Source organism: Capra hircus, chromosome 15, assembly GCF_001704415.2.
Source record: "Capra hircus breed San Clemente chromosome 15, ASM170441v1, whole genome shotgun sequence".
NCBI lineage: Eukaryota > Metazoa > Chordata > Mammalia > Artiodactyla > Bovidae > Capra > Capra hircus.
In genome coordinates, this window is record NC_030822.1 from 25,163,803 (window position 1) to 25,187,881 (window position 24,079).

Consider the following 24,079-nt stretch of genomic DNA (forward strand, 5'->3'; position numbering starts at 1 on the left):
TTATCATGTTCTCTATCCTCAGTGTTCCCACACTTCCTCCTTCTACTCATGCTTAGCTGACAGCTTTGCTTCCTGTTTCAGTAAAAATTAGAAGGACTCAGAAGAGACTTCCATTCACCCCCATCACCACATCGAACACCCTGACTGTATCTGTGTCCTTATGGTCTCTTGATGTAGTATAAATAAGTTTGTAAATTTTGTGATCTCATTCTCTACCAAAATGCAAATTCCTTAAGGACAGAATCTTTTTCTGTTTTGTTCATCACTGTATCCCCAGCACGGAGAACAGTTCCTGGTACAATTTTATAATGCATGGAAGATACTCGAAAAATGGTACCTGTTATTAATATTAGTTTTTTCTCTTGATTCCAATTTTCTAGTGGGGCAGACAGTCAAATACACAGACATTGACCCTTGGGTGCAATAATGGCAATGGCACAGAAAGAGCATGTGTGAGTACTTAGTTGCGTTAGTCGTGTCTGACTCTTTGCGACCTTATGGACTGTAGCCCATCAGGCTCCTTTGTCCGTGGGATTCTCCAGTCAAGAATACTGGAGTGGGTTGCCATGCTCTCCTCCAGGGGATCTTTCTCACCCAGGGATTGAAATTGCGTCTCTGCATTGTAGGTGGATTCTTTACCGTTGAGCCACCAGGGAAGCCCAGCATGGAAAGAGAAGCTGGCACAAATTGCTAGAAGCACATAGAAGAGGAGGAGGATGACAAAGGAATTTAATAAAGCAGATGCTCTTCAGTAAAATCTTGGCTCCATCACTTCTTCAGCTCTTTTGTTTTGGACTGCTTAGTTTTATCAACCTCATTTTCCTCATGTGTAAAAAGGTTTTAATAATGTTGCCTTTGTAAAGTTGTTGCTAGGATTAAACATAGCAATACATATTAAGCATTGAGCTTAGTGCCTAACAATGCTTCAAAATATGAAGAAGGAAGGTTGGCAAAGGAGTAGGGGGAAAGAAGGGAGAAAGAGCATATATATGTTGGTAATTCAGACAGAGCGTTGGTGTAGGAGATAGTGAGATGTTGATGGATTCTGGTTTGTTTTGGCAATAGAGCTAGGAGATTTTCTTGGCACCTTGGGTGCGTGGTATAAGAGATAGTGAAAAGTCTAGATTTTTATTAATTTATTTTAATTGGAAGCTAATTACTTTACAATATTGTGGTGATTTTTGCCATACATCAACATGAATCAGCCATGGGTGTACATAGATCCCCCCCTTCTGAACGCCCCTCCCGCCCCCCTCCCTACCCCATCCCTCTGGGCTGCCCCAGAGCAGAGCACTGACTTTGAATGCACTGCTTTGTTCATTGAACTTGCACTGGTCATCTGTTTTACATATGGTAATATACATATTTTAATGCTATTCTCTCAAATCATCCCACCCTCACCTTCTCCCACATAGTCCAAAAGTCTGTTCTTTACATCTGTGTCTCTTTTGCTCTCTTGCATATAGGGTTGTCATTACCATCTTTCTAAATTCCACATATTTGCGTTGATATACTGTATTGGTGTTTCTCTTTCAAGGAGTTACTTACTCTGTATAATAGGCTCCAGTTTTATCCACCTCATTAGAACTGACTCAAATGCATTCTGTTTTGCAGCTGGTAATACTGCATTGTGTATATGTACCACAACGTTCTTATCCATTCATCAGCCGATGGACATCCAGGTTGCTTCCATGCCCTGGCTATTGTAAACAGTGCTGCAATGAACACTGGGGTACGTGTGACTCTTTTAATTCTGGTTTCCTCAGTGTGTATGCCCAGCAGTGGGATTGCTACGTCATACGGCAGTTCTATTTACAGTTTTTAAGGAGTCTCCACACTGTTCTCCATAGAACAGTGTACTAGTTTACCTTTACACCAATAGCGTAAGAGGGTTCCTTTTCTCCACACCCTCTCCAGCATTTATTGTTTGTAGACTCTTTGATGGCCGCCATCCTGACTGGTGTAAGATGGTACCTCATTGCAGTTTTGATTTGCATTTCTCTGATAATGAGTGATGTTGAGCATCTTTTCATGTGTTTGTTAGCCATTTGTATCTCTTCTTTGGAGAAATGTCTGTTTAGTTCTTTGACTCACTTTTTGATTGGGTCATTTATTTTTCTGGTATTAAGCTACATGAGCTGCCTGTATATTTTGGAGATTGATTCATTGTCAGTTGTTTCATTTGCCATTATTTTCTCACATTTTGAAGGCTGCCTTTTCACCTGGCTTATAGGTTTCTTCCTTGTGCAAAAGCTTTTAAGTTTAATTGGGTCCCATTTGTTTATTTTTGTTTTTAATTTCCATTAATAAGAGGATCTTGCAGTGATTTACATCAGAGAGTGTTCTGCCTCTGTTTTCCTCTAAGAGTTTTATAGTTTCTGGTCTTACATTTAGATCTTTAATCCATTTTGAGTTTATTTTTGTGTATGGTGTTATAAAGTGTTCTTGTTTCATTCTTTTACAGGTGGTTGACCAGTTTTCCCAGCACCACTTGTTAAAGAAATTGTGTTTTCTCCATTCTATATTTTTGCCTCAATTGTCAAAGATAAGATGTCCATAGGTGTGTGGATTTATCTCTGGGCTTTCTATTTTGTTCCATTGATCTATATTTCTGTCCTTGTGCTGGTACCATACTGTCTTGATGATTGGTGCTTTGTAGTATATTCTGAAGTCAGGCAGATTGATTCCTCCAGTTCCATTCTTCTTTCTGAAGATTTCTTTGGCTATTTGAGGTTTCTTTTTTTGTGTGTTTCCATACAAATTATGAAACTATTTGTTCTAGTTCTGTGAAAAATACCATTGGTAGTTTGATAGGAATTGCACTGAATTATGGAGAAGGCAATGGCAACCCACTCCAGTACTCTTGCCTGGAGAATCCCATGGATGCAGGAGCCTGGTAGGCTGCAGTCCATGGGGTCTCTAAGGGTTGGACACGACTGAGCAACTTCACTTTCACTATAGATTACTTTGGGTAGTATACTCATTTTCACTATATTGATTCTTCCAATCCACAAACATGGTATATTTCTCCATCTGTTTGTGCCATCTTTCTTTCATTGATGTTTTATAGTTTTATATATATATATAGGTCTTTTGTTTCTTTAGGTAAATTTATTCCTGAGTATTTTATTCTTTTCATTGCAATGGTGAATGAGATTTTTCCTTAATTTATCTTTCTGTTTTCTCACTGTTAGCATATAGGAATGCAAGAGGTTTCTGTGCATTAATTTCATATCCTACAACTTTACTATGTTCATTGATTAGCTCTAGTAAATTTCTGGTGGTGTCTTTAGGGTTTTCTAGGTAGAGGATCATGTCATCTGCCAACAGTGAGAATTTTTCTTCTTCTTTTCCAATCTGGATTTCTTTTATTTCTTTTTCTTCTCTGACACTGTGCCTAGGACTTACAAAACTATATCAAATAGTAGTGGTTGACCCCCCTGCCTGACAGATGGAGTTGCCATCTGTCAGGAAAGACTGTTTGTGAAGCAGGATTATCTAAGACCATCTACTCCCATCAGAGAATTCACCTTTCCTCTGATTTTCCTCCTTTTTTCTTATTTCTCCAAGTAAATCACTTTATAAATCCCCGTTTTGTTTGTCCATCATGATTATGATTGATCAATTTATTTTGGGCTAGATACTTCTGTTCCTGTGTGCATGTGTGCTCAGTCATGTCCAACCCTTTGCAACCCCATGGACTGTAATCCACCAGGCTTCTCTGTCCATGGAATTTTCCAGGCATGAATTCTGGAGTGGGTTCCCATTTTCTGTTCCAGGGCATCTTCCTGACCCAGGGATTGAACCCACATCTTTTATGTCTTCTGCATTGGCAGGCAGGTTCTTTACCACTGGTGCCACTGGGGAAGCCCAGACACTTCCAACATGCCCTTTTGAAGTTAGAGCTTAGACACTCTGCTTCCTCCTTTATGAATACATGGTTCTCTTCAGATACCTTCCCCCTATCTTCTTTATTATCTGTTTTCATATGGTCATGAGACTGTATCTAATTTAGGTCTGGAATTTTTTTTTCATCCAAGTATTGAGGTTTGTACATGAAATATATCTGCTGAGTGTTGGTGTCTTCATCTCTGATGATACTTAACTAACCAGTAGTTAACACATCACTTTTCCCCAAGTTTGCTGATCATCCTAGCTTCAGCAAACATTTTTACAGACCTGATTGGAATTAGGGTCAAAGTTGACCAGTCTTTCACTGCCTTCCTTAGTTTTATTTAAAGAAAACTATCTGTCAGGTAGAAAAAATTTAGCCCAGACTTAAAATCAATGTCTGAATGAGTAAAATCTTTTCATGGCAATAATTCACTTCTGAGTCACTCTCAAGGGTTTAATCAGGATTATAATATGATTATTCTTCACGTAAGGGGAACTCAATGGCACCCCACTCCAGTACTCTTGCCTGGAAAATCCCATGGATGGAGGAGCCTGGTAGGCTGCAGTCCATGGGATCTCTAAGAGTCGGACATGACGGAGCAAATTCACTTTCACTTTTCACTTTCATGCATCGGAGAAGGAAATGGCAACCCACTCCAGTGTTCTTGCCTGGAAAATCCCAGGGACAGGGGAGCCTGGTGGGCTGCTGTCTATGGGGTTGCACAGAGTCAGACACGACTGAAGCAACTTAGCAGCAGCAGCAGCAGCAAGGGGAACTCATGCATAAGGCATGATCATGATGCGGTCTCTCTCTCCTTTTATCTTTGCTCAGATGTCCTTTATTACACCTCTGCTATGTCCATGGCTCTTTATGTAGAAGGATAAGGGGAGGGAAAGGACCTAAAAGGATTTGAGTAGCCACAGTGTGCCAGGCACTGAGCTAAGCACAGCACTTACTTTTTCCCACTTATTCTTCACATCCCACAGCTGAGAGGCATTGCCTCTTTTACATTTGGAAAAAGTGAGAGTCAGATAATTTATGACACATCAGGTTCACAGAGCAGAAAGTCAAAGCCCCTTTGCTGATTCCAAAGCTATTCTCCTTTTGTAACACTGTGCTGTTTTACAGGGGAAGCATGTTCCTGGCATACCACCCTCTTCTACTTCCTCTCCTAACAAATTCTAACAAAATTCTTTTGGAAAAATGTATAGCTTCCATTGTTATACCACAGCCTTGCATTTTAGTGTTACCAGTGAATTTATGTCCATTTTCTGGACTTGCTTGCTTTCTGGTCCATATTTTGTAGTTTGACTTTGTTGTTGTTGTTTAGCGGCTAAGTCTTATCTGACTCTTCTGTGACCCCTAGGATGGTAGCCCACCAGGCTCCTCTGTCTTTGGGATTCTCCAGGCAAGAACAGTGGAGTAGGTTGGCATTTCTTTCTTCAGGGGATCTTCCCAACCCGAGGAATGAACCCACATCTTCTGCATTGGCAGGTGGGTTCGTTATCACTGAGCCAGTTTGTCCCAGGGATAATTATAAATCTAGGGTGGAACTGTTGGTAAAAGGGTCCACTGGATGTGAGCTGGATCTTGCAGGATGGAGAGGTAAAGTTCAGCCAGGCAGAAGAATAGAGTAAGTGATTGGGGAAACAAGCAGAATTTGGACAAAAGTAAGATTCCACATGCTTGTGGATGGGGATCTAGATTGCGCGATGAATTAGAAAGTCCCAGGGAAGACTTTGAACTGCATTGTGCTGCGGAGAATCACCAGGGCTGGGGGAGGTAAGATAATTATGGGCATCCGGAGGATAACCCTGCAGGGTTGTGCAAGCTGGGGGTGAAGACAGAGGCCATGTTATTCCAGTAACTCAAGTATGAGATAACAAAAGGCTTTGACGGACAACTTATACCATCTTTTTCACCTATAGCCTTTTGAATGTCAGTCTTCTCTGGGCAAACAGGCAATGAACATGGAAGCTTGATAGCTGATGGAAAAAAAATAGGATTGTACTTTTTTTTTTTTTTTCTTTTCCTGTAAACTGATATACTATTTAAGAAGGTCAAGAAGCCTCTCAAGGCTGTTCTCTATAGTTATCAATATTTACAACTGCTTTCAAGGGAACCTTCTGAAGATGAAGTGAGGTCATATGTAAAGTGAGACATCGTTTTTCACTCAGTGTGGTGCTATTCAAGGCTGTAAGCAGGTCCCATCTCCATTGTGCAGATAAAGATTTGGGAACAAGAAAGGTTAAGAAAATTGCTCAAGGTCACAGATCTAGCAAGACTTAGGTTCTAGAGTACTTTTAAATCAGTGTTATACTGTTCTTTTGATTCAAAGCAAAGTTACAGATTGGGAAAAATACAGAATTCTGAGCAAAAGGTTAAAGTTAGAGAAATCATTGAATGGAAATAGACTAAAAACTATTTATCTAATTTGCTCAGCTAGAAAGTAGGCAAATCAACAGAATGGGTGAACAGCAACATCAGAAGTCTTTTCAAAAATCTTTTTTTTCCTTATGGGGATAGAAAAATTAAAGAAGAAATTGAAACTAATTTTTTTCCATGGACATATTGAAAGTTCGGAACTGGAATCTAAGAAATTTAAGTATGATGACGATATCTACTACTCCAAACTATGTTTGTTGCACTATGTTCTGCCATCTTGAAGAACAAAGTAGAACCAGAAGTGAGAAGTGATAGTTTTTTAATCAGAATCAGTTGTCCATTTTTTTTCTTTTCAGTTGGTGAATCTCCTAATGTGTACGCACTAACAGAAATGACATTAAATTTATAACTTATGTGCCTATAGGTAGGTTTGGTAAAAGTGAAGCCAGCATACAAAGCAATCCAACTTTACTTCTTGAAATTGCCACACTTTGGAATTTTCTTAATTTATAAATTCTAAATTTGCCATCCAATTGCCAATGTTACAAAACTTATTCCCATGCTGCAAGAAAAAGTAAGTCTTATTTGTGAGAAATGGAAACTTTTCACTCATTGGAGAAAGCCCACTTTACTTTTTCCCTATTTGAAAGAGAAGGGAAATAAAAGAAATAAATTTACTTTAGTGTAACTCTAGATAATTACTTTTCCAAGAATAAAGAAATTAGTATATTTTCCTTAACTTTTGATGTGGTAGGTATACTGAAAAATTATGAAAAGGGAATAGACTATAATAATTCTTCCTCAAAATAGATTTACTTTAGATTCTTAAAAATATCCTCAAACTTTTTCAAGGCTTTTAAAGATATCAACTTTTTGAAGACACGAGCTTTTCAAAGTCCTATTTTACACTAACATTGGATGATGATATGATAGTTTAATTTATAAAGTTGTTAAATAATAAAAATGATTAAAAAATATATAATTAATGTTTCTTACCTAACAATTTTAAAAAAGTAATAGATGTAGTGCACAGGACTTCCCCCACCCTGTATTTCTGTAATGTGTCCAGCTTCAAAACAGACTTTATCTTTAATACTTTAATACATATCTCCGAGTATATGATTATATGTTTTCTAGCTGGAAGTATGAATGGAGATGAAAAAAACATAAAAGAAAAAAGATCTGACCTAGAGTTTACAAGTAGAACCCCAAACTAGGCAGACGCCTGTGGAAACAACCTCCAGCCTGGGGGCTTCTGTTGGCTACACAGCACTGCAGGGTGCTTCTCAGACTGTGAATCTCCCATCTTGGACTCACTGACTTATGGTCCACAAGGATGTTAGACCCTTCAGATATTATGCCCTCGTTTATCAAGTGCAATGCAGAAACTGAGTGTGATAACAAATGATATGTGATTCAGAAAAGAACAGGACATATTGAAAGAAATCACTAAGGCACAGAGAAAAAGGGCAGCGAAATATGCATTTGTAAACTTACAAGCATTTAAGATACTTGTGTTCATTTCATCAAAGCCCCAAACACATTTCTCTGAAACTTGATAGGTTCATTTCACATATCGCAGGCAAAATAGAGACTTTCTTTTTAAACATATGAAGACTTTGGGCCATTCTCCCACTCTGTGTATCAGAGTGTGGGCCTGAGTGACTTTTCCTAGGTCTTTCTTGGGAAGGCAATATATTTGGCAATGTGATATAGTGGCTTGATTGCTCTGATGCATCTGTTTTAACAGAGCTCTTCTGAAGCCATTCTGACTGGTAGTTCATACAGTTGGAACATTCTAAAATAGCTTGGGAAGAAAAGCCTACCAGTCCTTTTTATAATCACCAAGTAATAAGTGAAACAGATACCTTCACTCCATCCCCGACTTGCCCTGCTAATTCCCACCCCTGGGGTTTAAGAATGGATGAAGGATGGGGCAACATTTAGGGATATGGGTGAACTATTATGTGGGAATTGGGCATATTTGTTGTGTACATTACTTGCTTATTTTTTAAAAAGATAATAACTTTTGCTTTTTGGGCAAATTTCTATAAAAATAGGCTGTGTATCAAACCAACTCTATTCTTTGCACTGTAATGAAAATCTTCATCTTCAAGGATGCATATGGCCCTCTATTAGAAAGGGGAGCTCTGTGGTTTTATTTTTTTTAACCATATGCAAAATCACCACTGAGATCTTAGAGAGCCCTTATAGCTACTTGAGAGTTTTCAGTTCCTTCTGTGGCATATTCCTTTTGAAACAAAGAAGGGAGTCACAGCTATTGACTGAAGGGTTGTAATCTGATGAAGTATATAGGTGAAGGCTTGCTCTGATAGAAGAGGGACCTATGGAAATGAAAGGAAATATTCTTTTCTGACTATACTGTGTACTTAGTTTCTGGATTGCTGACAAAACTGAGCAGATTGCTTCTATGGAATAAAGATTTTCTTCAAGTTAGCACCTTTTAAATCTCAATTTGCGATAACAAATATTACTGATGTCAGAGAGTAATACACAAACATTTCAGTACCAATTCAAGGAGATAGCTAGGAAACCAAGCATTCATTCTGCCACCACATGTTAATAAAAAGAACAGATATTTAGGTTCATATACAAAAGATCACATTGTGCATTGATTCTTTTCTATTTTAGTCCTATCAGTTTTATTTTGGGAATTTTGCATCTTAAAGTTAGTCACCAAAAATGACTGTATAATTATGCCAATTTCTCATGAAAGCTAAAAAGCAATTTCAGAAAAATTCTTCATATTTCCAATGTTTTATTAAAATCTTCAGTTATGTCCATCTATTTGGAAACATTCACACATGCTAGGCTTGGTTTTAAATGGGTAAAGTTTAGAGGGCCAGAACCTCCTGTCCTCCAGGTTAATATCTATTTTTCTTAAGTACAAATACTATCCCTGTGCTCTCTGCTACTTCCTTAGTTTAAGTTCTTAATATTTCTTACAGGATGATTTCTAGATCATGCTGTGGTTACCCTGCTCCTGAGCATTCCCCACAATCCATCCAGCCCAGATGACCATGACCAAGATTTTTTTACATCACAGATCTGATCTCTTCACCCTCTTTAATAAGATTAATACAAACCAAAAACCAAAGGGGTACACTGCAGAGGGAAGGGTAAAATGCATTAAGAACAAAAGGAGGCTAAGGAGACATTCACAATCTCACAGGCACTTGAGAAATTATATGTTTTTGGTAAAAATCATCCTAAATGCAAATGTAAATGCATCCTAAAAAATGAAAATGTAAAATGCATCCCCCCCCAAAAATAGATAAAGCCATCTTCTTAAATTTATAAACAATCATTTCTCTGGCCCTATAAGAAGAGAATCAGCCTGAAAAACTAACAGAAGGAAAAATACTTGACCTTGGTGCTAAGCAAATTTCCTTGCCTTAGGGTTTAGGATTGAGCCTCTTACTAGGGCACTTAAGCCACTTCCTTCTTAGTTGCCTAACAATTGTAACTTTATCCATATTAAACTAATTGCGGTTTCCTAAACCTACCCTGCTCTATTATACTTCTTTGCTCTTTTCTCTGTTGATAATTTACTTACTTTCTATCTTTGTCTAACAAATGGATTCTTCAAAACCCAGTTCAAGTATTAGGTCTTATTTGAGTCACATTTTCTCATCTCTTCAGAGTCTTTCTGCATTCTAATAAATCTTCTATGCACGTCTTCATGTACTAAAAATAATGTACTATACTTATTTGTTTCCATGGCTGATGTTCCCTCCTAGGTGGGATAAATCCTCTAGGGCAGAATCCATGTTTTTCTAAAAAAATTTTAATTGGAATATAATTGCTTTATAATATTGAACTAGTTTCTCCTGTACAACAATGTGAATCAGCTATAAGTATATATATATATATATATATATATATATATATATACCCTCTCCCTCTTGGGCCTCCCTTCCAACCCTCTAGGTCATCACAGAGCACCTAGTTGAGCTCCCTGGGCTATACAGCAGCTTCCCACTAGCTATCTATTTTACGACTTCCCTTTCACTTTTCACTTTCATGCATTGGAGAAGGAAATGGCAACCCACTCCAGTGTTCTTGCCTGGAGAATCCCAGGGACGGGGGAGCCTGGTGGGCTGTCGTCTATGGGGTTGCACAGAGTCGGTCACGACTGAAGCCACTTAGCAGCAGCAGCAGCAGTGTATATATGTCAATGCTATTGCAGTTCATCCCACTCTTTACTTCCCCACTGAGTCCACAAGTCCATTCTCTATCGTCTGCATCTCTACTGTTGTTCAGTTTCTCAGTTGTGTTCAACTCTTTTGTGACCCCATGGACTGCAGCACCACAGGCTTCCCAGTCCGTCATCATTTCCCAGAGATTACTCAAACTCATGTCCATTGAGTTGGTGATGCCATCCAACCGTCTCATCCTCTGTCATTACCTTGTCTTCCTGCCTTCAGTGTTTCCCAGCATCAGGGTCTTTTCTAATGAGTCAGCTCTTCGCATCGGGTGGCCAAAGACTTTATTGCTGTCCTGCAATACGTCTTTTTAAAACTTGGTATTTCCTTACAGTTTTCAGCACAAGATAGGTGCAATTGAATAGAAATGTATGCGAGAATGATTATTATCCATGTTTCCCAGCTGTGACTGTCCCATGACAAGAGCTTTTTCTGGTGGATGGTCTTTCCATTTCTGAGTGCAACATCTAATGCCAAGGGAAAATCAAGGAAAAGTAATCTGCATCTTGACACCAGATTTTAAAAATCTTTCTTCACTCTAAGGAAAGAGCAACAGATGAAACAGTGCCACTGAGGACTGAAAGCAAAGCTCTTTTGCAAATGTAACTGAGTCTGTTTACTTGTTCTGAGTATGAATGTTTGAAAATATGCAATGGCAGGGAAATAAGGTGCCAAATTCTACAGGCAAAAAGACACAGAAGCAATATTTCCAAAATGATCCATTAATTTCTTCTTTTACCTACCAACCACACAGCTTGAGAATATATTTTAAAAATCTGATCTTGTTTTAAACCATTAAAATAGTTTCCATTGTCTAAATAACAGCCAGTTCTCTTTATATTATTTCTGATTGCAGCCTGTCCGTGTGACCTGTTTTTTCCACTGTTGAACTGAAAGTAGTATCATTTCCGTCCTGCTACTGCCTGACAGTACTGAGAAATGCAAGCTATAAAACTGCGCTTGTCAAGAAATATTAATGGAGGGGGTGGCCGTGTACTTTTACAATGCTTAAAAGCTTAAGCTGTAATAATAGGAAGTTGGCTTTTATTCCCTGAGATCACCAAAAGAACTTGAAGGAAATGAAAGTAAAATCCAATGGGATTACAAAATTAAGGCAGAGTTAAGGAAAAATATTTTGAGTACCAGAAGAAATCTTAAATAAATAATAAAAAAATAATACACTTGTGATATTGCTATTTGACCCAGACAGTTTCCATTCAGTTATGTAATTGGAGACTCTTTGAAGAATCTAGCCGTGAACTCACTGGGGGAAGGCAGGAAAAGCATCTTTCCTTGGATATCCATCTGGATTCCACCAGTTAGCTTGACTAGATAAAGAGGAAAATGGGTTTCTGATGGTTTAGACAGAAAGCACTAGAGCAAAACTTTGTCAGTTGTCAGAAGGGTAAGATTAAGGGATGGAGACCTATCCTTGAACAGGAAGGGGACCACATCACACCCTATCGATAACCATGGGTCAAGGTGAAGCTGTAGGGTTCTAGTGGGCAAATTAGTAATATCTCCATACCTAAGACACTGTTGTAAGTCTAGCACTGAAAACCATGCAGAGTCACCATACAAGTTTGAGAATTTCAGATTTGAAAGCAGTAAGGTAAAAATCTGTGTCGTGGTATATGACACAGAATCCCAAGAAGAGATGCGTTGCAAAATCCAATAAGGCCGATCAGTTGCTCAAAGGGACAGTGGTCCAATATATCTGGTTAACAGTGGAAAAGAATGTTCAAGGAAGCTTACCTTGTTAGTGTATTTGTGCAAGTCAAGATTCTAGTAAATACATAAGAATCAGCATGTTCTCAAAATTGCCTTTGACCACATCATCTTATGACACAAATCTTCAAAATAAAGTTGTAATGGCTTCCCAGGTGACTCAGTGGTAAAGAATCCACCTGCCAATGCAGGAGCCTCAGGAGACACGGGTTCAATCCCTGGCTCAAGAAGATCCCCTGGAGCAAGAAATGGCAACCCACTCCAGTATTCTTGCTGGGATAATCACAGGGACAGAGGAGCCTGGTGGGCTACGGCCCATGGGATTGCAAAGAGATGGGCATGCCTGAGCATGCACAAAGTATTACTACTTCCCACTTCTCCCCAGCACTTCTGATTGAGTTGTATTATTGTATATCTCTGAAAAGTCGTATTTAAAAAATAACTTTCTATCTTTTTAAGTACTTATTTTGTATTTCAGGTCAAGATTAAAACCTTCTTCATAGAGAACAGATTCATAGTTGCTAAAAGGGAGAGGGGACTGGAGGAAAGATGGAGTAGGCGTTTGTGGTTAACAAATTCAAACTATTATATGTAGAATGGATAAGCAAAAGGGCCTACTGTACAGCACAGGGAACTATATCAACATCCTGTGATAAACAATAATGGAAAAGAATATAATAAAAGTGTATTTATATGTATAACTGAATCACTTTGCTGTACAGCAGAAATTAACACATATTGTAAATCAACTACATTTCAATAAAAAAGAAAAAAGACTGAAAGGAAGGCTTTTTTTTTTTTTAAAGAATGAAGTCTTCCTTTTGACTGAATCTGTCTAGTGGAGATTTTCTGAATATTTCTGTGGTCACAGATTCCCTTGAGATGCATATAAACTCTCCCCAAACAATTTGCTGGGCACAAGCCTGACACACACACTCACATGCACATTTTGTGCTGGGTATACTATTTCATGGGGTTCACGGATCACGTAATTTTATGTGTGGATGCCAGTTTAGAAATATCTGCCTTGTTGATCTTGTGTTTTTCTGGCCTCAGATAAAACTGTTAAGGAACAAGTGTGCCTTTGATTCATCCTGCTTCTTTGCAGGGACACTTACGGAGTGTCTGTGGAGTGAACGTTTTCATGTTAGATGACAAGGATACAAATTTGCTAAATTTCTTCTCTTTTGAGGTGGAAAATTCCAAGTTCTAGAATGTCTAGAGCTGCTCTATGTTTCTTTCCATCTCTACTTGCATGATCTGTGTGGTAAATCATTAAACATTCCACATAAATTACAATAATATTTTAACCAGGGTACAAGGGCTTTAATTTGCTTCTGAGCAAATTTTTTACCATATGAGGTTTAAAGGTTAAAATCTGAAAACCGAAGCAAGGTTACCTGGCAAAAACAATTCTTTCTGGAGTCTTTCTCTGGCCTGCTGTGAAAAGCATCTTTTCTTCAGCCAATCAGCTCCATATTCACTGTGATGGTCATTTGGCCACATGATATGAACCTTATAACACAGAAAGCAAATATCACATAAACATATATTGTGCTTCTATGTACTTTGGTTCGCTGTTATTGCTGTTTCTGAAAGTTATTTAAGGCTATCAGAGAATCAAATTAGCTCTTGCTTTTTCTCCTTCTGTTTTTTAACTTACATACTCAAAAGCATAGAATAAACTTTTGGCAAAGGAAGAAACTGAAAGCCAAGGAGATATAGCTGAGGTCTGAAGCCCCTTAAATACACAAGATACAAAACCCGGCTAGATCTGAAGTTCTTGTTTTATAGTCTTAAAACCCATGGTCCCTGAACTTTCTGTGATGACTTGAGGTCAGAGATCAATTAAGATTCCTGCCAATAATATCAGTAATAGTAATGATGATAATGAGGTAGATAATAATAGGAGGAATAGCACCATTTTGAGTGCATACTCTGGAACACTATAAACATAACTCACTTAGTCCTCATACAACTTGTGGGAGAAGCTATAACTAATATTCACATTTTCAGGTGAGGCAAGTAAGAGGAAATAACATGGTTAAAATCCCACAGCTAGCAAGCAGTGAACTCTGGCAGTAAAGTCCTTGATTCAAGATGAAGACAGGTGGGGGTGGATGACCTTACTGGTCACACTTCCTTTTCTGATAACCATCCTAGCAAATTTGGAAGAGAAACAGGCTAGGGCTATGTCTGCTTTGTGGTTCTGAGAGCTGAACTGTCAGGAATCCCATACAAAGTCTTTTACGTCTACTCACGAATTTGACTAAAAATATTAATCAATGCAGGTTTTTGAGTGCTCACTGTATGCCAGCCACATGCTAACATTTTACCCATATTATCTTATTCAATCTTCACATCATCTCTAGGAACAAATCTTGTTAGTATCTTTCATTTCTAGATGAGTAAACTGAGGTAAGGAGCACTCCTTATATTAGAGAAATAGTTTGATTGTACGTTCAAGGCTGCCACTCACTGAAGGAATAATGAGCAACTTTGTATATTTTATTAAAGATAATAGCAGTAGTAATAAAAATGGTAATAATAATAGCAGAAGCTTTCACTTAGTGAGCATGCTGACTTGGCACCAAGCACTATGCAATCTTGTTTTTTTATACATGGCTCAGTGTTAAAGAATCTGACTGCCAATGCAGGAGACACAAGAGATGCAGATTTGATCCCTGGGTTGGGAAGATACCCTGGAAGAGTAGGAGTAGTAGTGAAGTCGCTCAGTCATTTCTGACCCTTTGCAACCTCATGGACTGTAGCCTACCAGGCTCCTCTGTCCATGGGATTTTCCAGGCAATAGTATTGAGGTGGATTGCCATTGCCTGGAAAATTCCATGGACAGAGAAGCCTGGTGGGCTATAGTCCATGGGGTTGCCAAGACATGACTAATTGAGCACATTCCTGACTCTGATATTTAATATATACATACATTAAATACAATATAATTCATTATTTGAATTATTTGAGTCTAGACCTTTTATTTAAGTTGAGAGAGCAGGGAGAGATAATTTGGAGATAGTTACCTTTTTCCTGTCAAACATCAAATCTTTGATCCCAACGTACACATCAAGAGCTTCGATAAGAAGTTTCCGTGCTTTTGCCGAATCAAGGTAGCAGTCGGGACACTGACAGTTGTCCCGGAGCCACACAGCTGGGTAGATAGAGTCTGTACCATCCTGCCAGATGATTCGCATCAAGTGAGCTCCATCCAGCACTTCTGCCTTTTCGATGACGCAGCCCATGTTTCTGGTCCTTGGGGGTAAACCTTGTCAGCTACCTGCTATGACAAATCAGTGTTAAAAGGACTCTCAGGAGGGTCAGGCCTGAACTTGACTTCTAACAATTCAAATGGACTCTGGCTTCTGCTATTTGCTTGGGTTTGTGGTTTCACTTATCAGTGCTGGGACCTTTGTTCTGATGAGAGTATTTCATGAGCTGTAAACAGAAACACAGTAACTAAAAGTAAACAAGATAAAGGCTCTGTCATGATCCAGACAGAAAGAATTCCTTGTTTTCTCATAGCGCTTAAAAAAAATAAGTTCAGAACCAACGACAGAGTCACTTTTAAGCTTGCATAAAAGCTCTGGAGTTTTTTTTTAAGGGAGAAAAATACCCCACAAATTGAAAGTGCAACTGTCACACCTGTGTTATTTTAACTGATGCCCAAATTCGCTGGATCCAGCCAAATCAGGAACTTTCAAATCTCAGTTCCTAGACTCATTCTGCCCCCATTGCTAGGGATGACCGTCAGGAAGCATTTAACAGGAGGCTTCCTGTGTGCCGTTTTAGATCTGTCAGGAATCCTCTGTTCCTTATTAATTCCTGAATATTCAGGAATTAAGAGGAGAGGCAAGCCTCTCCCTGGGCTGAGGAATCCAGGCATTTCCTTCTTTAGTTTTTCAATACAGTGATAAGTACCCTCTTCCTTCTTATGAACCATATGGTAAAAGTGATTGTTTACAGCTCTCTCTCTTTAATATGGATCACCTATGTTTTGTACGTCTGGAATTTTAATCTTTATCCTTGCTGAGAATAACTACCTCAATGGCAACCCACTCCAGTACTCTTGCCTGGAGAACCCCATGGACGGAGGAGCCTGGTAGGCTGCAGTCCCTGGGGTTGCTAAGAGTCAGACACAAATGAGTGACTTCACTTTCACTTTTCACTTTCATGCATTGGAGAAGGAAATGGCAACCCACTCCAGTGTTCTTGCCTGGAGAATCCCAGGGACAGAGGAGCCTGGTGGGCTGCTGTCTGTGGGGTGGTACAGAGTCGGACACGACTGATGCGACTTAGCAGCAGCAGCAGCAAGACAGTATAAATGCCCACACCATGTTGATTAAAACACCTTTGCTCCATTAGAGCTTTGGTCCCCGAGTCTTGCTTTCTCTCTCTCTCTCAGGCTAATTCTTTGGAGTGCAGAGACCCGTTATGTTCGTTCTCCTGCCCAGGCTTCTAAGACCCTCCTGAGAAGGCGCACTGTGCCTTCACCCCCCTCGAAATGGCGCCAGGTGCCTTCGTGAGCGATGCAAGGCCTGTATCAAAGGGCTTTATTGGTTTTCTGTGTAAACCAAGGAATATCAGCTTCTTTCTCTCTTTCTTTTACTGTTTTATCTTTGACTCTGGACCACCAGGTTCCGGTCCATTAAAGGACCTCAACAGATGACTTTTCACAAACTTTTCTTTTCATGAGCCAGGCTATCTGTATCCTGGTGATCTGGCAAATAGAAGCTTAAATAAGTAAAGAGCTTGTTTTTCTTGTATAAAAAGAAGTCCCAACATGACTGTCCATTACTGGTAATGTGATTTCACAGAATCATGGGGAACCCAGGCTCTCAGAGATTTTATTCTTCTGCTTGTTGCATCACGTTTCAAAATGACTGCTCCATCACCAATACCACGTCTACATTCCAGGGAGGAAAAAGGAAAAACATCACGTGGCACTTAAGTCTACCTTATTTTCAACTCTTCCCCATCTAGCAACTTCCAGATATATTTCATTGGCCAGAATTATATCACAATCTAACTTTAGCTACAAGGGAAGATGGGAAATATAACTTTACTAGTTACATGCTTGCTCTGCAGAAATCAATGTGTAATTAGTGAAGATGGAAAATAAGATGGAATCAACATACATTCAGCAGTGTTGCTCACAACCTTTAAGACTTGCTCATATAGATATCTTCTTTAAACAGGCCATCCTGAGGCCTCTCAGACAACTATCAATGTCACTTATGCCCAGCCTTCCTTGTTATTATTTTTTTTACTTTCACAATTATCTTCTTTATTTTCAAGTCTGGAACTTCCAAGTGATCTTTGTATCCTCTAGTGCAGCAGGCACATAGAAGACATTTAATATTGGAATGAAAACTTCAGCTTGACACGTGAGGAGGAGAAAGAAGACTCTTTTCTGTATTTAAGTAAGATTGTACTTACTGTAGTAAAATCATAACTTACATAAATTGATCAAGGACAGGCAGCTGCCTGTGGGTCAGATGTTTTTATACAGTCCATGAGGAAAGAATACTTTTTATATTCTCTAAAGGTATGAAAAAATAAAACACAAACATGAAACAGGGAAAGTATATAAAGCTGAAAATATACTATCTTCCCTTAAAAAAAAAAAATATATATATATATATATATATACATTTGCCAACCTCTGAGCTAGAGAAAAATTGACTACATTTATTCTTTTTCTCCTTAAGTTTCCAGTATGATTTAAGGATCTGGTTATATTATCCCAGATTAACTGGAATCATCACTGTCTAGTGAAATATCTACAGCAATTATCCAGGTAAGCAGCAGGAGAAAGAGGCTGGGAAATACCAGAATACAGGTGATGTCATCTTAAGATCTCCTAAGAAGTAAGAAAGTTAAGGGAAAAATCCTTCTTAGTAATTTTTAATCATCAAACTTTCATGTGTAGTGGTATATATTTGAAACTTAACTCATTGTCAAGAAAGTGCTGATTAATAAGCTTGAAGGGCTTCCCTGTAGTTCATTTGGTAAAGAATCTGCCTGCAATGCAGGAGACCTGGGTTTGATTCCTGAGTTGGGAAGATCCCCTGGGGGAGGAAATAGCAACCCACTCCAGTATCTTTGCCTGGAGAATCTCATGGACAGAGGAGCCTGGCAGGCTGTTATCCATGGGATTGCAAAGAGTTGGACACGACTGAGCAACTCAACCACCACCAATGAGCTTGAAAATGTTTTGTTTGAAAGGATGTTCATCAAACTTGAAATTTCACATATTAATTCTTAATAGACACATTGTTTGAAGGGTGCATCTTCTCCCATAATAAACACTGTTCTGTACTCACCCATGGCTCTGTGCCAAGTCCCGCTAACTATTGAAGTGATCACACCTACAGATATGGCTGTACCAACAAACACTTGTTCCATTCTAACTTGACATTTTTGCTTTCTCTCCCCCTTTTTTTCTTTATCTTTTTTTTTTTTTTCCTTTTTCTACCTAGCAAGTTTGAACTGGAGAGGGAAAGTGCATTTTCAAGTATTAGGGGCACAGGGTTTGACAGTCGGCACTAGCGGTAAAGAATCTGCCTGCCAATGCAGGAGACACAAGAGACTCAGGTTCGACCCCTGGGTTGGAAAGATCTCCTGGAGGAGGAAATGACAACCCACTCCAGTATTCTTGCCTGTAAAATTCCATGGGCAGAGGAGCCTGGTGGCCTACAGTCCAGCATGTTGCAAAGAGTTGGACACAACTGAGCAACTGAATACAGACCTGTACAGACTCTTCCCCACCCCACTCCTCTTGGTCAAATGGATGTTCTGGGAAGGTTATCCTGAGAGAGGAGGCCACATCAAGAGGGTGGCTGATGGAGGCTGCCTGAGGCAGCTGTGAGAGAGTGGCAGAACTGGAAAGACCTGGGTGTTGCTAAAATTAAATTGTTTGGGTATCTATGAAGGAATTTGACAGGTTATTTCTATGCTTCACAATCCCTTTCCGAACTTTATGACAAATGTGAATGGTAATCCAAACAAAAGGAGGGAAGGGATGGGAGAAGAGTTTCCCTCTTTAACTTTTCTTGATTTATTTAAAGCTTTATTGGGATAAATGGGATGAAATGGAAAACAGAAAAAAAAAAAAATCAATGGACATTTTACCTGAAAACAAATTTTCTCCTGTAATGTATAGGCTTGTATGTGTGTGTGGCTTGTTAAAATCTACTTTCAATTTGACTTGTTAAAACTGAGCTGTGTTCTTATGGCTGATTCATGTTAATGTTTGGCAGAAACCAACACAATTCTGTAAAGCAATTATCCTTCAATTAATAAATAAATAAATAAATAAATATTAAAAAGAAAACCCTGAGCTGTGTTGAAGCATAATGACCATTTAGTTATTTGATAAGCTGTTGTGTTTCTCTGAAGAAAAAATAAAAGCCAAAACATTTGATGCTCATAGTTATATGTATATATATAGGCTTCTCTGGAGGCTCAGATGGTAAAGAATCTGCCCACAATGAGGGAGACCCAGGTTGGATCCCTGGGTCAGGAGGATAACCTAGAGAAGGAAATGGCAACCCATTCTAGTATTCTTGCCTGGAAAATTCCATGGACAGAGGATACAGGCAGGCTACTGTCCCTGAGGTTGCAAAGAGTCAGACACGACTGAACGACTAAGAACTCACGCTCTCCTTCTAGGGACCTTAGAGCTCAGTGCCATGGCAAGCTCTCCTCTCTCTCTCTAAATATATATATTTATTTATTTATAAATATATATATAAATATATAAAAATATAAATATATTTATATTTATAAATATGTATATTTCTCAGTGAGACATTTTTGCTGAATTAAAATGGTCCTATAAAATGAAAATGTTTATTTTATACCTATTTTGCTACTTATTATTCACAATTATGATTTAATTCATGAAATATCACTTGAATTTGGTGGGGGGAAGTCATATTCACGTCCTGAGAAACAGACTTCAGATTGATGTCGGGGGGCTTATTATCTAATGGGATAGATTTCTTTTCATTTCATCCCATTACTTGATGTTTCTGTATGCACTGTCATTTTCCTTGCTAACTCACCATAATTTCCCCCTTCAGAGTTATGGACCTTTGTTTGGGACTCCTGTTTTGCTCAATAAATTGTTTTAGAGATTATCTTACTTCAGTCATGGGTGTAGTTTTTACCTTCTTTAAAGTTTTACAAACTCAAAATTTCCCAGCTGCTTGGAAAATCAAAAGAATAGCTCTGAAAGTTATTTTATGTGTTGGTCTTGGGAATAAAATAAACTTAGAACTGAAGTCTGAAAGAAAAATCTATGCTATCATTGGGTTGAGTGTCTTCATCTGATAGCAAGGAAAATGGAAGCTCAGAAATGCTGGGTGTAATTTGTCCAAGCACGCACTGCTGCCTGGTGGGAGAGGTTGCCCCAAACCTGGATTGGCCAATCTACTGTACACATATAAAAGTGAACACCTTCTAGTTCTAATCCGAGGGAGAGCAAAAACTCGTCAAATGCTAATTGCAACTAATTTGAATAATAGGTTTTAGAAAGGATTCTCAAGAAATTAACAAATACACTGCATAGTTACTATATATAAAATTAAAATTGATGGAGGTTAATAATATACACCAGAGAAGGCTGATTGATCTACTAGATTACTCACTCTTCAAAATAAAAACTGTCATTTTTCAACTGTTTTTGTGTAATGGAAGACTAGATAGAGAGGACTCATGTTATCAAATGTCAGAATCTGATAATGTCTTTTTCCTCTTCCTCAGGCCTGCTGTGATAGAACAGGATTTTCTGTGTTTGACCTCCTGTTTTTAGGTTTAGGATCCAAAAAAAAAAAAAAAAAAAATCAAAATGCAAGAAACAAGCAAATTGCATGGGTAAGTATATGAGATGTATGTACTAAACCATGTATTCAGCACTTTTTATGTGGTAGCTGCTCTACCGATGCTTTCAATTGAATAAACCTTATGTAATCCTCTGGAAAACATTGTGAGATCCCTGCCATCATTCCCTTTTACAGATGATTGGAGATTTAAGAGGTAAAGAAACTGACTTGAAGGCAGAGGAAACAGAAATCATGGCCACTACACTTGACTACCTCATGGAGAATCTGTGGTCAAATAATTTTCCAGGCAATAACTTCAATTTAGCAAAAACGTACTTTTAAAATAGCAGCTAACTCTCAAGATTGTTGGTTGTTTGTTGACCTCACCATCCAACATTTCATCATTGAAAGGAGAGGACGGGAAGAAGTTTTCCAGACATTACACCATAAAGGCTTAAACTATTATTATTCTTTTATATATCAACCTTTAAGTCATAAAACTCAATTCATTTCCACTTGGTGAGGTAGAGGTTGACCAGACCACATTTGTAGTACATGAACCTTAATATAGTTTGAGTATATACATACTCTACTCATTACTTTTGCTACCTAAGTAGTTTGAACTTTTAGAAATTATTGCTTTTTTTGCTAACTTGATTTAATAAGTGGCTGAGTTACTTAATAATACATGAGTGTACTCTCAGGGGAATAATGGATTCTATAAAACCCTTAGTAAAACCGGTCCGTTCTCTTGAGTATGTTTACCCTTCTGCCTGCTCACTTGTTTAAAGTATCACCTTTTATGCAAATACTTTCTTCCTAAACTAGAAAAAGGAAAAATCTAGCTTCAGTCTGGTGGCATTATTACATTCAGATTGAAACAAATTATCAATGCATTTGTTTATCAAGGTAAAGCAGAGTACTGGTCTATACGGTACTGGATCTAGATTTTAAGAAAGTCTCTAAATCTTTGAATCAGAATATGTATTCATTATGAGAAATCCTTTGTTTGCAAAGAAAAGCATTTCAAAATTTCCATCATACTTCCCCTTGAGCTATATTCAGGAAGAAAATAATTGAAGAGGGATACAATAGCCTTAATTGACCAGTATTCTAAAAAACCAGGTTACATTCAGTTTGGGAGCTTAACAAAGGGCCATCATATAATATGCAGTCATTTCCTTTGGGCTGGACTGTGGATTGGTCAGTGAACATTTTCAGATTCCAGCCAGAACCCTCCCTCCCCCCCATCACCCAGTCTACTTTTTAGACAGTATCCCCTCTGTCTCCTCTGAATGCTTTCTGGATCTGCTTAGGGACTGCAAAGTAATTTGACTACTAGACTAAGCCAAACATAATTGGGAAGGGAAGCTGCCAAGAAGCAATCAAACCCACTGAATTCCAAAATCAAGACTATTGCAAATGCCTGATGGACCATCCTCATCTCAGCCTACATGGCTGTGAGACTCATGTGACTGGATTTCCAATTGGATACCCCCTCCCCCTCCCCCTAATCCATAGACCTGGATCCACAAGCTCTTCCAAATAAGAAAAAGTTGAACTCAACCATACCTGTTTTCAGATGTGCATTAGGCCCCAAACCATGCAAAACTTACCAAGGCAGGAAAACGTAGGCTTTACTATTCAATGTCCTTTGCACGGGGAACCTTCAGTGCCTGTCACCACCCAGTTGGATCTGCCTCCAGTGTCCCTGTAGTGCTCTGACTTGTAAGCCTTTCTTTCTGCTCCTGGCAGCTCCCACTGCTGCCCTGCCCCCAGACATAGCTGAGGCTTGCAAATGAGGAAGGATGGATGTCCCAATCTGAAGGTGTAGCAACTCCTGAGGGGAGATTGGAGGTGGAAAAAAAAAAAAAAAACTAAAGAGGTTTTATGGCCCAGAGGAGAAGCAGTTAGAAAGAGAAAATCCTTTAACTCCTACTAGTTCCCGAAGCCTCGAAACCCCAGGACTCAGTGCAACTTACATTGCCTTTGTTAGAATCTTTCTGATACATGGAGGGCAGTTCTCAGGTTCTCATCCGTTTTATCTTCTGCCCCAGAGCTGGCAGCAGCAAGTGCAGGAGCTCCTTTACTCTTGTCCCACCTGTTCATGCAACAGCTTTATTGTTGCAACACTCACTTGGAGAAAAAATTTTTGAGATGTATGTTTAATAGGGAGGGGCTACCATCTCCTCACCTGAGCAGAGAGGAGATGGTATCTCTGTGTCCAAGGAATCTTCCTTATGAGTCTCTTTGGAGGGAGCCTGACTAGTTTTGGGGGGCTGGTAGGAAGGTTGGAATGGGTCTCCCTGAGCCTGATGCCCTCCTTCCTCTGCAGCTTTGGCTGATGTGAACTGCAGTGGCCAGAGAGTGTGGGGCTTTTCTGAAGGCACCTGGTTGCCCAGTGACTTGACTCTCAACACACAGCCCTTAGGGCAACAAAAAGGAAAGGCCAGGGTAGGCAGCCTGCCAGGGACCCAGAGCCTGGCTGCTGGGCATTCAGATAGGTCTGAACAGTGCAAAGGGAAGGCTAGTGGGCAAGTCTCAAGTTCTAGTTCTTAACAGGGGCCAGATTCCATTAAAAGCAAGTCTGCAGGTGGCAAGTAAAGTCCAGGAAAGAGACACATGCCCTCTGCCCTCCTCCCAGCAAACACCACCCTTCCCAGGAAGGCACCCAAACAGCCTCAGCCCACAACTTGTTGATTCTTGCCCAAAGGACATCCACACCTGAGAGACTCAGAGAGGCAGGATATACAGAGCTAACTAGAGACACAGAGAGGGAGAGAGAATGCAGAGCCACTGTCTGTGGTCTCCTCATTGGTTTTTTGCTTGGGACAACTCTTCCTTCCAGAACTGCAGAGTCCCTTCCATTAATGATGCTCTGTGGACTCTTTCACAGTAAAGTTTAAACCATGTCATTTGTGGTCCCTTCCTTTACTCTCCAAGGTCTCCAGATCAAATGACTGACATCTAGCATCCAGTGAAAATAAGGCAGGTTTTGTTTCCCATGT

General features: G+C 39.2%; 1 protein-coding gene across 3 annotated transcripts in view; it reads right to left on the reverse strand.

Annotated features, from left to right (window-relative positions):
* The window catches only part of BBOX1 (gamma-butyrobetaine hydroxylase 1), a 71,240-nt gene extending 48,431 nt beyond the window's left edge, over positions 1-22,809 (reverse strand). The window contains exons 1-3 of one of the 3 annotated variants that reach the window (XM_005690020.3): positions 22,688-22,809; positions 15,270-15,523; positions 13,635-13,749 (exon numbers count right to left, since the gene is read on the reverse strand). In XM_005690020.3, the coding sequence (XP_005690077.1) occupies positions 13,635-13,749; positions 15,270-15,488 (334 nt within the window). In that variant the 5' untranslated portion in view covers positions 15,489-15,523; positions 22,688-22,809. Of the gene's footprint in view, positions 1-13,634; positions 13,750-15,269; positions 15,623-22,687 lie in introns of those variants that run through there. The other 2 variants (XM_005690021.3, XM_013969835.2) reach the window with 2 other exon arrangements.